The sequence below is a fragment of the Microtus oregoni genome, unplaced genomic scaffold, assembly GCF_018167655.1.
Source record: "Microtus oregoni isolate MIOR12 unplaced genomic scaffold, Mior012 000006F_ref0000085, whole genome shotgun sequence".
Lineage (NCBI taxonomy): Eukaryota > Metazoa > Chordata > Mammalia > Rodentia > Cricetidae > Microtus > Microtus oregoni.
Window position 1 is genome coordinate 28583685 of NW_024543065.1, and position 13219 is coordinate 28596903.

At 45.3% G+C, this 13219-nt stretch overlaps 1 protein-coding gene across 2 annotated transcripts in view; it reads right to left on the bottom strand.

Annotated features, from left to right (window-relative positions):
• The window catches only part of Afg1l (AFG1 like ATPase), a 158974-nt gene extending 148531 nt beyond the window's left edge, over window positions 1-10443 (bottom strand). For both annotated transcript variants that reach the window (XM_041654714.1, XM_041654713.1), the window contains exon 1: window positions 10144-10443. In XM_041654714.1, the coding sequence (XP_041510648.1) occupies window positions 10144-10282 (139 nt within the window). In that variant the 5' untranslated portion in view covers window positions 10283-10443. The remainder of the gene's footprint in view (window positions 1-10143) is intronic.
• Window positions 10444-13219: the final 2776 nt, after the last annotated feature.

A 13219-nucleotide genomic window follows, 5' to 3' on the forward strand; every position in this document is an offset into this window, starting at 1 on the left:
TGAAAACGTGATTTGAGAAGCTAAGACTGCTAGCCCACACTTGCAATTCAGTGCTCAGGTGACTGAGGCAGGAGGATTGAAAGCTGGACCCTTCTGACCCTAGAACTTGGGAAGTGGAAACAGGTAGATCAAGAATTTAAGGTCAGCCTCAACTACAAAGTAGGGGGAAGCCATTTGTAGGCACACCGAGGCTGGCACCTGGTCCTAGCTACTGATAAGGCTAAGGAGGAGAACTGCTTGAGTCCGTTAGTTTGAGATCTGCCTAAGAGACACAGGAGACTCTGTCTCAAAGGAAGGGAGGGAAGGATAAAGGGAAGGAAGGAAGGAAGGAAGGAAGGAAGGAAAGAAGGAAGGAGGGAGGGAAGGAGGGAAAGGAAAAGAAAAGAATGAAAAAGAAAAAACCAGGTGGGTGTGGTGGTACATGCTTGTAACCCCCAGCACTCAGGAACTGAGTCAGGAAGGCAAACGTAAGTTCTAGGACAGTCTTGCTTATATAACAAGTTCCAGGATAGCCAGGAGTAAATAAAATAAAAAAAAAAAAAAACTACCAACAAAAACCGTGGTATAGTAAGTCACAGCCACCTACTTAGAGGGAGAATGACAGATCCCTACATATGAAGAAAACTTTAACTCTGGGTTACTTCACCGAACATTATGTTGAGACTTCACAAATATAACGGTCACTGATGCAATCCAGAATCACATTCCTATTTTAGTTTGCTTCCTATTGCTGTGACAAAACACTGACCAATCAGGAGGGAAGGGTTTATTTGGCATACAGGAGAAGTCAGGGCAGGAACTGAAGCAGAGACCACGGAGGAGAGCTGCTTACTGGCTTGCTCCCCTTGTTCGTTCAACCACGTTTCTTATACAGCCTAGGACCACTTGCCAAGGAAAGGGGCCTCCTTCATCAATTACCAATTAAAAAATGCCCCAAAGGCATAGCCATAGACTGTGATCTAATGGATGTAATTCCTCAATTGGGGTTTCTTCTTCCCAGGTCTCTCTAGTCTGTCTCAAAATCAAAAGCAGGCAGCACATAAATCAACCAACAGTAATAGAACTCAGGGGTCAAGAGCCTCTGGGATGGGGTGGGAACAAACAAAGCCTCAGGATGCATAAATATTCTTTCTTTTTCTGAAAGTCAAGGGTAGCGGTATGCGCCCGCCCATAGACAGACAGCACTCAAGAAGCTGAATCAGGTTGCTGTGGTCAAGGCCAACTTTCACAGCATAGTGAGTTCCAACCTCATGTACATAACAAGACTCTCAAAGAAAAAAGGAAAGACCTGGGTTATCTACAGAGGCTCCATGGGTGATCTTAGAAAATCTGAATTAGGCTTAGCAGCTCCCATGGGTCATCCTCTCACTGGGCACTGGGGAGGCTAAGACAATAGAATCTTGCTTGTCCCAACAGGGTGGGCAAGATTGGCCTTGCTCAAAAAAGCAAAAGAAGAAACACTGAAAGCCACTTTCTAGAATGCAAATCACTGAGTCGGGGGATCTCTGTGGCATGGTTAATCTTAGCATTCTCTAGAATTCAGACAGCTTCAGCATTCTGGGGAACTGATGAACTGCCTGACACCCACTGGCCCCGGAGCTTTGATAGCAGAGGCTCCGTTTATTGCTGGCCCAGCCACGCATTTCTGACAGCTTTTGAAGGACTGTCTTGTATAACAGCTATTTGAATCTCGCCAGTGATCAACAAGGAAGACACAGACTAATCAGCCCCATTCCAAAGATGAGGAACTAGACCTAGCGTGGAATTAAGATGGCGACCAAAGCTCTCCAGCTCACGTGTTAGCAGTCACCTGGAATCACCTGTGCCCACTAGTCCTCAGTTAGAACTAATGGAAAAGTCTACAAAATCCCAGTTGCAGAGTGAAGAAGCTTCAGTTCCTCACAAAGGGAAAAACACATGCTTAGTTAAATGAAATCAAAACTCTATAAGGCATTTCGATTTCTAGTTTAAAATGTTTACCCAACTGCTGTGAGAAAAATGCACAATCAGGAAAAGCACGTTTACTATTTCTAAAGGGCTGGATTAAAATCTCAGCTGTAAACTTCATTACTGTAATTAGATTTTTAATGCATATTTATTAAACATCATTCAAATACTGTGTACAAATTATTCCTGAGTTATTTGTACATTTGTGTTGATTCCACCAAACTGTCAACAGTAGCCACTGACCAGTGATGTCCTGCTACAGTGGCAGAAGCTTACTCTGGGTCAGAGGCAGCTCTTTTATGTTCTGATACGTCCTAATCATACCCAAAAGATAAATATGCAGTTTCTTTTTTGAGAACTGAAATGGTCATGAAGGACTCAAAAAGTCAAGCCTTCTCGGTGACATTAGAGACCTGTGTTTGATTTGCTGATGAGTAAACGAGGTGCAGAATAAAGAAAATCAAATCTTAATTAAACTCTTTCTTTAGAAAAACAACATAAGGGCTGGAGAGATGGCTCAGTGGCTAAGAGCATTGCCTGCTCTTCCAAAGGTCCTGAGTTCAATTCCCAGCAACCACATGGTGGCTCACAACCATCTGTAATGAGGTCTGGCGCCCTCTTCTGGCCTGCAGACATACACGCAGAAAGAATATTGTATACATAATAAATAAATAAATATTAAAAAAAAAAAAAAAAAAAAAAAAAAAAAAAGAAAAACAACATAAGCCGTCATCAAGGAATGCATCTCACGATGATTTACTTTATTTATAAAAGGCTGATTTAAGGGCTTTAAAAGGGTGCTTTTGATTTAAATAGAAAAATTATGAAAATTAAAACTAACTGCTTCCTGGTTATCATTCTTTTCCTTTAGAAGGTAGTTAATGTTAAACATGCCAATGTGTATAACATTACAAAAGGAAAAAAAAAACAGTGCTTTAAATTTCATAACAAATCAGTAAAATCCTGCTTAAAAATCTGAATAAAACCATTCTGAAGTAATCATGGGCACAGCCCAGCATACTGAGTAACTCCTTAGTATTCACCCAGCTCACACACTATTTCATCATGAGACCTAAGAGATCTCTTTTCTTTCAAACGATAAAGAAAATGACTGATCTCTTTGTTGTGTTGTTTGATTGAGGCAGGGTCTCCTGCAACCCAGACTGGTCTCAAACCTTGAGCTTGGGCTCTTACTGCCTCCACCCTCGGGATGCTGGGGTTACAAGCGTGTGCCTCCACATTCAGTTTCATGAGGTAGCAAACCCAGCACTGTGCATGCTAAATAAAATAAGCACTCTACCTACTGAGCTACGTTCCCAGCCCAAATCTATTTAAAACTGGATGGACTCATCCACATATAGCTGAGGATTTTAAAATGGAGTCTGCTGGAGCTACATTTAAAATCTAAGGTGTATTATAAGCCTATGCGAGAACTACCATAAAAATGACATGTTCGTGGATGCAGCTGGATGACACTACACAGTGAAACACGCCAGGCACAGAAAGATAAATACTGCTTACTGCATGTTCTCACTTATACATGGAGGCGAAAATTGATTTCCAGAGATGTAGGGCATTGAAGAGTTGGCACGCGATAGGCTAAAGCCAAAGGGGGACAGGCAATGGGTATTGAAATACAGAGGGGATGACTACAGTTTAAAACAATTTACTATGCATCTTATTAAGATGTCATAGAGGGGAGTTGGAGGGGTCCCAGCAGATATAGTGATAAATGTTGAAGGAGATTGGATTGGTAATTGTCTTGGCATCATCATTACACAATCTATCTATGTATCCAATTATTATACTCTACACCATAGATGTGCACTACTGGAAATGAGGGTTTTTTTTTTTTTCCCCGAGACAGGGTTTCTCTGTGGCTTTGGATCCTGTCCTGTAACTAGCTCTTGTAGACCAGGCTGGTCTCGAACTCACAGAGATCCGCCTGCCTCTGCCTCCTGAGTGCTGGGATTAAAGGTGTGCGCCACCACCGCCCGACTTGGAAATGAGTTTTTAAAAGGAAAGAAGGAGGAGGAAGAGAAGGAGGACGAGGAGGACGAGGAGGAGGAAGAGGAGGAGGAAGAAGTAGGAGGAGGAGGAAGAAGTAGGAGGAGGAAGAAGAAGAAGAAGAGGAGGAAGAGGAGGAGGAAGGGTACTGCAACTGAAGAAACTTCCTCCCTGCCAGCCAGCCCTCATGAGTGCTGGAGGCTATACCAGCCACTAAGGAAGAAAAGACATCAATAATCGTACCCACAAGATCTGACCAGGGTAGTGGTGGCATGACTGTCATGGGAGTAACCAACTACTTTCTTGTTGGATCTGAGGCTTGCTCCATAGGAGGGAATTCATGCCTGGTACTATAAATCTAGTCAAAAGCTGTAAGGGGAGAGTCACCAGAGCAGGGCAGAAGTTGAACCTACTACTATTGTTTTGATAGATGGCCATGTTGTCAAACTGCCTTCTAAATATGTTCATTTATACCCATAAATTAGTGCTACTCTCAACCTTGGTCAGAAAAGCTTCTTTTGGTGGTTGGTAGTAGTTAGTGCAGATCACAATGAACTGGTCAATGTGCTGAGAGTAAGACTGGTAAGTGCTCAGCCCTAAGTGGACATCTCCTACCCACCCCCAAATACATAAGCTCCACCAAGGTTCTGGGAGCATCAAAGAGGAAGAACGAAAGAGCCAGAGGATGGGGATGCGTGCTAAGAAACACTGTATATGACATGGCTGTTGCACACAAGAATTCAGATATCCAACAGCCAAGTGTGAATGAGGGGGGGACCCACAGGACCCTACCCCTAGCTGAGGAGTTGGGAGCGGTTAGTGGCTGCTGAGGGAAGGAGAACATTTTTCTTTGGTAGAGTAGCCACTGGTAGGTTGTCCATTCCCTAGCGTCTGTCCCACACCATGTTCATATAGGCAACACTTGCTGGGGTATAAGAAAAAAATAAAGCTGAGCACAGTGTCACACGCCTTTAATTCCAGCACTTGGGAGGCAGAAGCAAGCAGATCGCTGTAAATCTGAGTCCAGCCCGGTCTATACAGTGAGTCCCAGGACAGCCAGAGGTACATAGTGAGACCCTATCTTGAAAATAACAGCAGCAAAAACAAAACAAAAAAGAAAGAAAAGAGTGGACAAGGTGTAAGGGGGTCATAATGGGAGAGCCAGGGGGAATAGAGATGAAAACACATTATATTAAGTTGTCAGAGAATACATTTAAAACGTGAACTTTAAAAAAGAATTCCATGTCCAAGCTCTGTCACTTCATAACTGAAAACTGCCACCTGGTAGACAACACAGATGGAAAACATGTTGATAAGAGTAGCCTCTGCAATGAGAACAATAGAAGACATTGGAAGAGACAGCTAGGGCCCACAGGTGGCTCAGCAGATAAAGGTGCTGGCTGCACATGCCCGACCACCTGAGTTCCATCACTGGGACCCATATAAAGATGGAAGGAGAGAACCGACCCCACAAAGTGGTCCTCTGAGCGCCATGTGTGGGTCATAGCTCGTAAACCCACACACACCAGACACACACACAACATTAATAATAATATAGCTTAAAGAAGAATCAGCACAGTGTGATGTGCTTAAGAGATTCATACAGCACTCAGGAGGCAGAGGCAGAGCTAATCTACAGAGCGAGCTCCCAGACAGCCAGGGCTACACAGAGAAACCCTATCTTGGGAAACCAAAAACATAAGAGTGGACATGAATACTTATCTCTCATAATAAATGCTAATGCATTTGAATTGTTTCACATACAAGTGGTCACCAAACCGAGAAATACGAAGTACATCCCCGGGGCTAGTGTAAAAGCATAAGGACCTGCCCTCAGTCCCCAGCTCTCACGTAAAGAGCCTGGCCTGGTAGCTGGTCTGTGTTGACAATCAGTGCTGAGAAGATGGCAAGTGGATCCTTGCAGGTAACACTGGCCAGCCAGCCAGCCAGGCCTACTGTCTCATGACACCCTTTCTCAAAAAAGCAGTGAATGGATCCTGAGAAACAATACAAAGTCAACCCTTGGCCTCCACTAGCGCGCACACAGGCACATGCACGCACGAACGAAATAAGTCCTGAAACCATTTACACTACTAATAATTCTACCAAGCCACATGGTGAAACGGGTGCTGCTTCCCTCCCACTGGGAAGATCTTACGTTCATGTACTGAAGGCGACACTGTGAGCTGAAGGTAAGGACTTACCATCCACTAGCAACGCCTCAAGATACAGTGTGTGCTTCACCAGAGAGGAACCATGAGATGTGGCCCCGTAGTCCCTTGCCGCTAAAAAACACACTTTTCCTAGGCTAGCTTAAATAAAGCAGAATTTTAGACAGAAAATTTTGATATTTTGAGAGCCCAGAGATGCCCTCCTTTTTGGTGTGCACCATAGTTCTCCGTGTCTTCTCTTCTTGTAGGCCCCGTCTTTCCAAAACATGTAAGTCTTCCTTGAGACTCAGTTTTTCCACTTTCCACTCTACAAACCTGCCCAGGCAAGTCCTCCATTCTGCTTCACGGTGCTGCCTATTTCTCCTTCCCATCTCTTACATCCCACAGCTCACTGGGCTCATCTGCCCGGCTCCATCACACACCCCAAGTTTAACGAGTCAAAACCAAACCTTGGGACTGTGGAGACGGTTCAGTGGTTCTAAGTGCTCATTGCCCCTCCACGGGACCTGAGTTGTTTTGTACAGAAATTTTAAAGCCAAAAACTGGAATTGCTCCTTTAGGGTTCCTTTTCTGTTTTGACTTAGTTTCCTTTAGGTAACCCAAACTAGCAACTCCACATTGACAGGAACAGCTTTTCCTTTTTATCTCTTGCAGAACTGTCACTTCTGCCAAGTGGCCATCTCTGAATTCCTTCCTGGCCACCCCGGCCACCATAGCAACAAAGTAGGCCTAGTTAAACTATTTGAACTTCCTAGCAAGGTCCCAATCCTATCGCAGTCCCCAATGCCGGCATCCTGATGTTTCAAAGCAGCCCCAGGAACACGAGTGCAGAAACAGATCTGACCGCAGCTCTTCCAAAGAAAGCTCCACAGTATCTCCCTAAGCTTGGCCAGCTCCCTTGGCATCCACAGCTCCCCGAAACAAACGGCAGCTCCCCAGCTCCCCATCCCAGCTTCATCTCTGGCTGCTCTCCCTGGGAAACCTAAGAACCAGTAAGGGTCATATGCTGTTCTCTCCATTCTTGGCTAAAAAAACAAACAAACGAAACTCAAGTGTAAGAAAGAAATGACTAGCAGGCTGCCTAGAATATAGAAAAGGCTCAGCTGGGCCTGGTGGCTCACACCTGTAACCACAGCTGGGCGGCCAAGACATGGGGATTGCGAGTGTGAGACCAGTCTAGTGAACTACATAGCAAGTAAGTTCCAGCCAAGGCCCTGGTTCGTGTGTGTGTGTGTGTGTGTGTGTGTGTGTGTGTGTGTATCTATATAATTTGTTAAAAAGAAAAAAGAAAAGAAAGGGCTTATCACATATTAGCTATCAAATGTTAGGTTTCGTAAATCTATCTCCCTCCCAAGGGCTAGGACCCAAAGCATTCATACATCCCTTTACATTTAGCATAAAACTTAAACTGAATTAACAATGTTGTCACATTTCTACCCATACCCTGGCTAACATGAGTTTGTGGTTGTTGTTGTTAGGTGTTTGTTCATTTGCTGAGACAGAGCTGGACTTGAACTCCCAATGTCGCTCAGGCTGGTTCAAAGCTGCTATAAACAATATGACCAAGCCACAAGGGTCACGATTACTACCTGAGCCCCCAACCCCGGATGGCCACTGCTGTCTAATAAAAATCTTCCTTTTAACTATTAAGAGGTGTTAAACTAGCCAGGCGGGGGTGGCAAAAGTCTTTAATCCCAGCACTTGGGAAGCAGAGACAGGCAGACCTCTGTGAGTTCGAGGCCAGCCTGGTCCATGGAGTGAGTTCCAGGAGAACCAGGACAGCCTAGGCTACACAATGAAACCCTGTCTTAGGGCGGGGTGGTGGTGGTAAAACTTGCACGTTAAATGAAGATTTACTGAGACCTAAAGAAAACAGGTAATGAAATCAATGGAGTAAATTACAGAAAATATCAAAATCCACCTAATGGAAAATTAGATATCCGAAAATGAAATCCGTAAACTTTTCAAGGTTGAGTTTACAAAATGGCTGATCCAGGCCTGGCATTAAAGTAACCCAAGACATTAAAACCAAAATTAGAGTTAAAGAAATGGCTCCATGGTTAAAAGCACCGGTTGCTCTTGCAGAGGACTCAGGCCTGGTTCTCAGCACCCACATGGCAGCTTGTAACTGTCTGTGACAGTCGTTCCAGAGGAGCTGACGTCCTCCTCTGACCACTACACACACTAGCCATATATGTGGCACACAAACACAGACGCAGGCAAACACTCATACACAGAAAATAAATGTCAAAAAATAATTAAGGGCAGGGCATGGTGGTGCACGCCTTTAATCCTAGCAGTTGGGAGGCAGAGGCAGGTGGCTCTCTATGAGTTCAAGGTCAACCTGGTCAGCAAAGTGAGTTTCAGGATAGCCAGGACTGTTTACACAGAGAAACACTGTCTTGATTAAAAAAAAAGAAAAAAAGAAAGAAAGAAAACAAAATTAAGGAATGACCCACCAGACGTGGTGGTGCAGGCCTGCAATCCCAGCTACTCAGGAGAATGAGGAAGGAGGACCACAGGGTTTGAGACCCACCTGAACTCCATACAGAGTGAATTCAAAGCCATCCCAAGATGCAATTTAGACCCTATCTCCAAACAAAAGTGAGGGAACTGAGCTGGAGCTCAGTGATGAGGGTTTGCCTAGCGCACGGCTTGACCTTTCATTCAAAAACAGTAGTGCCCAAAATAAGCAAAGGCCTGCCCTTCCTTTCCTTATATTCTTTTCCATTACTATTTCCTCCCTTTGTTTAAGTCAATGTTTTGCTAAATGAAACTTTAAATAAAACTTTAAGAAAAAAAATGGAGATAAAAGAGAAGTGTGAATACTGAGCTCCCTCCCCAGGGGTGGGCAGTTATTTCTTCATGGGGGGGGGCGGGCAAGAAAAGGGCAGAGAATTATAAACCAGACTCGACGGCTCAGATTCAAACTTTAATATTTCTCGTTTAGAAAATGGAAGGGAATATTTTTATTTAAAAAACCTCTCTCTCTCTCTCTCTCTCTCTCTCTCTCTCTCTATCAGAGGACAAGTGGTGGGAGCTGGTCCTCTCCTTCCACCATATGCATCCTGGGGATTAAATTCAAGCTTGATGGCTAATAGTTCTCTCAGTGACTGAAGGAAACGTATTTTGAGATGATGAGAGTCAGCATTAACTTGCATCCTTCACTAAACTCTGTCACTGTACTAAGGTATCTAAAGAGGCACTTGGAGATGAGAAAAGGCAACACATAATTGCAGATGGGGGAAGATCATGACAATAACTTCATTGATTTGAAAATATCCGCCCACCAGATATCAATCACGCCCCTAAGCGCTGAGGAAACAAAGACACAGGAGTTCGATGTCTTTTAGTAAGCAGCAGTTCAGTGAACAAACATCGAGGTGAAATTAACGCTTCTGGGAAAAGGAAGCGAGAGGATGTCAAGTTCCAGGCCAGCCTGTACCACACAGTGAGACCATGTCTCCAAACAATAAATTAGCACTCTTGTGGACGTGGTTAGTCGAAATTAATCCACTCATTCACGAACACACAACAACAGAACGAATGAGTCGAAACCCAGTGAATAAAAAAAAATAAAACAAAACAAAAATCTGACGCCTCTAGGAATTAGAACATTAAGAACGGGCTCACGGGGTCGGTGGCTTAGCTTTTAAGCCCATTATCAGCCATAAGAACCCGGATGGTGTTGGGTACCCAGACAACTCCACTCTCGCTTACCCCATTCCTTCAAACTTGCACACCTGAGCTCTCCAGCTCTCAGCTGCCTACGAGGGAACTGGGTTGACCTCTGACCCTCAGATAGAAGCTAATCTTGGGGCAGCTGCCAGGGGAGGGGGTGGGAGGTGGGAGTGGGAATTAGAGGTCCTTCGGGACAAAGAGGTGCAACAAGGTCAGGGGACACGAACTCTTCCCTAGGATCCTTAATGCCTGCGAAACCAGGAGGTGCAGCTGGGAATGCTCAGGGAGTGGGGTGGCCCCAGAGCCTGCGCGGCCCGCTCGTGACACGGTCACTGACCTTTCCAAAGGGGTTTCCCAGGGCCAGGGGCCGGAGGAGGGATTGCGACGGCCCGCGCCCCGCACCCAACACCTCGCCCAGTCAGCCGGCTGCGCGCAGCGGAGCGCAGGGTAACCAAGGGCGACCAGGAGGCCGCCATCTTGAGCTCCGTACAGGGAGGAAAACTTTATTGAAAACCAGAAGACCGCGAAGTAGCAGCCGGTAGCCAGGGCGCTCCAGGAGGCCACGCCTGAGAACGAGGGAGCACTAAACAGAGGTCACCTCAAGCGCAGAACGGCAGGAACGCCTGCCCTTCCACGCCTTCCGGTGGCCCCTGGGACTACAAGTCCCGAAAGACAGCGCGTCTTGAAGGGGCGGAGCCCGACAGACGAGGGTGCATAGACTTGTGGCCACGCCTCCACCGCAAATCAGCTGGAACCAACTCTCCGCCTCCCTCCGCCCCACCCACCAACCCAAGGCTGGAGAAACCAACGCAGCTTGTGGAAACTGTTCCTGAACCTTCTAAGTGTGCATAAGACGTAGGCGGTCCAGTGGGGATTGCTTACTTCGTCCAATCCAGTATAATATAGTCTCAGTTTTCTTTCAGGGTCCAACATGGGTCTCTGAAGACTACCAGAAATGGGATTCTGCCACTTTCTGTTTGGTTGTATAATAGAGCTAATTTTCAATATAGCACACGTTCACATTCTTTGAAGGAGTTTATGTGTGGACAAGAAAGCCAATGGCCCCAGAAGGTCAACTGGGGGACGTTGTACTCATGGGATGGTAAAAACGGGGAACTTCTAAGTGATCGCCCCCCACTATGAGGTTGGAAAACAAAAGACAAATGGGAAGATTTAACTTTTAGAAGATTTAACTTTTTAAAAAGATTATATTTTTGTCGAGGTGTGTATAGCTATGTTGAAAGCGAGTTCTGCGGAGGCCAGATGTGGGCACTGATCCTCTGTAACTGACTGGAGTTACAGGCACCTGTGAGCCACCAGACATTGGTGGAACCAAACTCTTGTCGGCGCAAACGTCACACATTCTTCTAACTGTTGAGATATTTCTCTAGTCCCAACAAGAATAACCTTTAACAAAAGGTAAAGGCGCTCCCATGGGGCGTTGGATGTGTAGCTCAGTTTGTAGAGTGTTTGCCTAGTGTGCTTTAAACCCACGAATACAACTCCAGCACCAGTCTGGGCAAGAATAGCACATGCATGTAATCTGAGCAATTGGGAGGTGGATACAACAGGATGAGAATTCCAACTATGCGGGCCTTTAATCCCAGCACTTTGGAGGCAGAAACAACACAGGGATCTCTGTGAGTTCGAGGCCAGTCTGGTCCACAAAGTGAGTTTCAGTACAGAGAAACCCTGTCTCAAGAAAAGAAAGTCAGGAGTATAGGAAGGAGAAAACAGAGTTTCCATTGTGTGGCCAGAAGAGAGAACACTAAGAGGAATTCCAGGAAGCCAGACCATGGTCACCGGCAGAGAAATTCTCAAGAAACAGGAAAAGGAAGGCAGAATGTGGCAGAGTAATTCTGAGACTTTTTTCGGTTAATTTGTCAAAGTAGGAACCCACCCTGACAGGGGTGAAGATAGTCTAAAGAAAGACCTTATGCCCCTCTATTTGGCGATTAGACTACTGAAACAATGGTCCCTAAGAAATCGGGATATTCCCCAGGGTCTCATGCTGGGAGAAGGAAAAGGCTGAAGCCTAGTGCCAACAGGAAAAGGGAAATTGTCTTCCAGGAAGAGGGTTCACACAGCTCTGGGAGCTTGCCAGACCACTTTGTAGGTCACACTAGACCCAGGACAGTGGTGGGTCAGTGATGGGCAGGACCACACCTTGACCAGGACTGCTTAGCTGTTCATTACCTCTGCTTAGGATTTAAACCTGAGCCTTAGATCAGCACCTCAAAGATGGATTTGGCAGGAAGGAGATACTGAGTCGCTTTGTTTCCCTTCCTAATGTTATCTATGTTCCCTGCTTTGACTATTCATTCTCGCTCTCCTTTTGTTTTGTTTTTTTGTTGTTGTTGTTGTTGTTGTTGTTTGTTTCATTTTGTATTTTGAATCAGGGTCTCAATCTGTAGCTCAGGCTGGCCTCCCTCAAATTCCCTGTGATCCTCTTGCCTCACCCCTCGAGCAGGAGGATTAGAGGTGGGATTTAGCTTATGAGGACTGGTGGCTGATTCTAGGTTATTAAGGCTGCTAAGCTCTGACCTGAGCAACTGTATCCTCTGATTTACACATCTGACTATAAAGGATTGGTTGTTTTGGTTTTGTTTTTCAAGACAGGGTTTCTTTGTGTAGCTTTGGAGCCTGTCCTGGAACTCATTCTGTAGATCAGGTTGGCCTCGAACTCACAGAGATCCGCCTGCCTCTACCTCCTGAGTGCTGGGATTAAAGGTGTGTGCCACCACTGCCTGGCATAGCTGGACTTCTAATCCTGACTGTGTAGTTTTAATGTTCGGATAGGAACAATTGTTTCTTCATAACACAGGAAAATTTTTTCCATTAAGATTACTAATTTTAGTGTGACACTTTTTAAAAAACCATTTACTTTTTATTTTGTTGTTTTAGTTCTGGGTAGTGAAAGACTTTTATAAAAATAAAAAAAAAACTATGTTGTAAGCACTGACTGCTCTCTCAGAGCAGGTGGTTCAATTCCCAGTACCCACCTGGAGGCTCACAGCCATTCATCTCCGGTTCCAAGAGATCTGATGCCCTCTTCCAGCCACCTCAGGCACCAGGCGTATGTGATGCACAGGCTAACATGCAGGCAAAACACTCATACACATAAAATGAACACATTTTTCTAAAAAAAAAATAGGTTACTTCAGCCAGAGGAGGGGTGCACACTTTAACCCCAGCACTTAGGAGGCAGAGGCAGGAGAATCTCTGTGAGCTCAAGGCCTGCCTGGGCTATAGAACGAGTCCAGGCTAGCCAGGACTACGTAGAGAAACCCTGTCTTAAAATAAAAAAAGTAGGTTGCTTCATCTTTGACTGACTTAGTTATCACACTCAAGAGATACTCAGAGGGCATTTAGGTGCCACTATGACTGTTATGAAAAAAAAAACAATTGCCTGG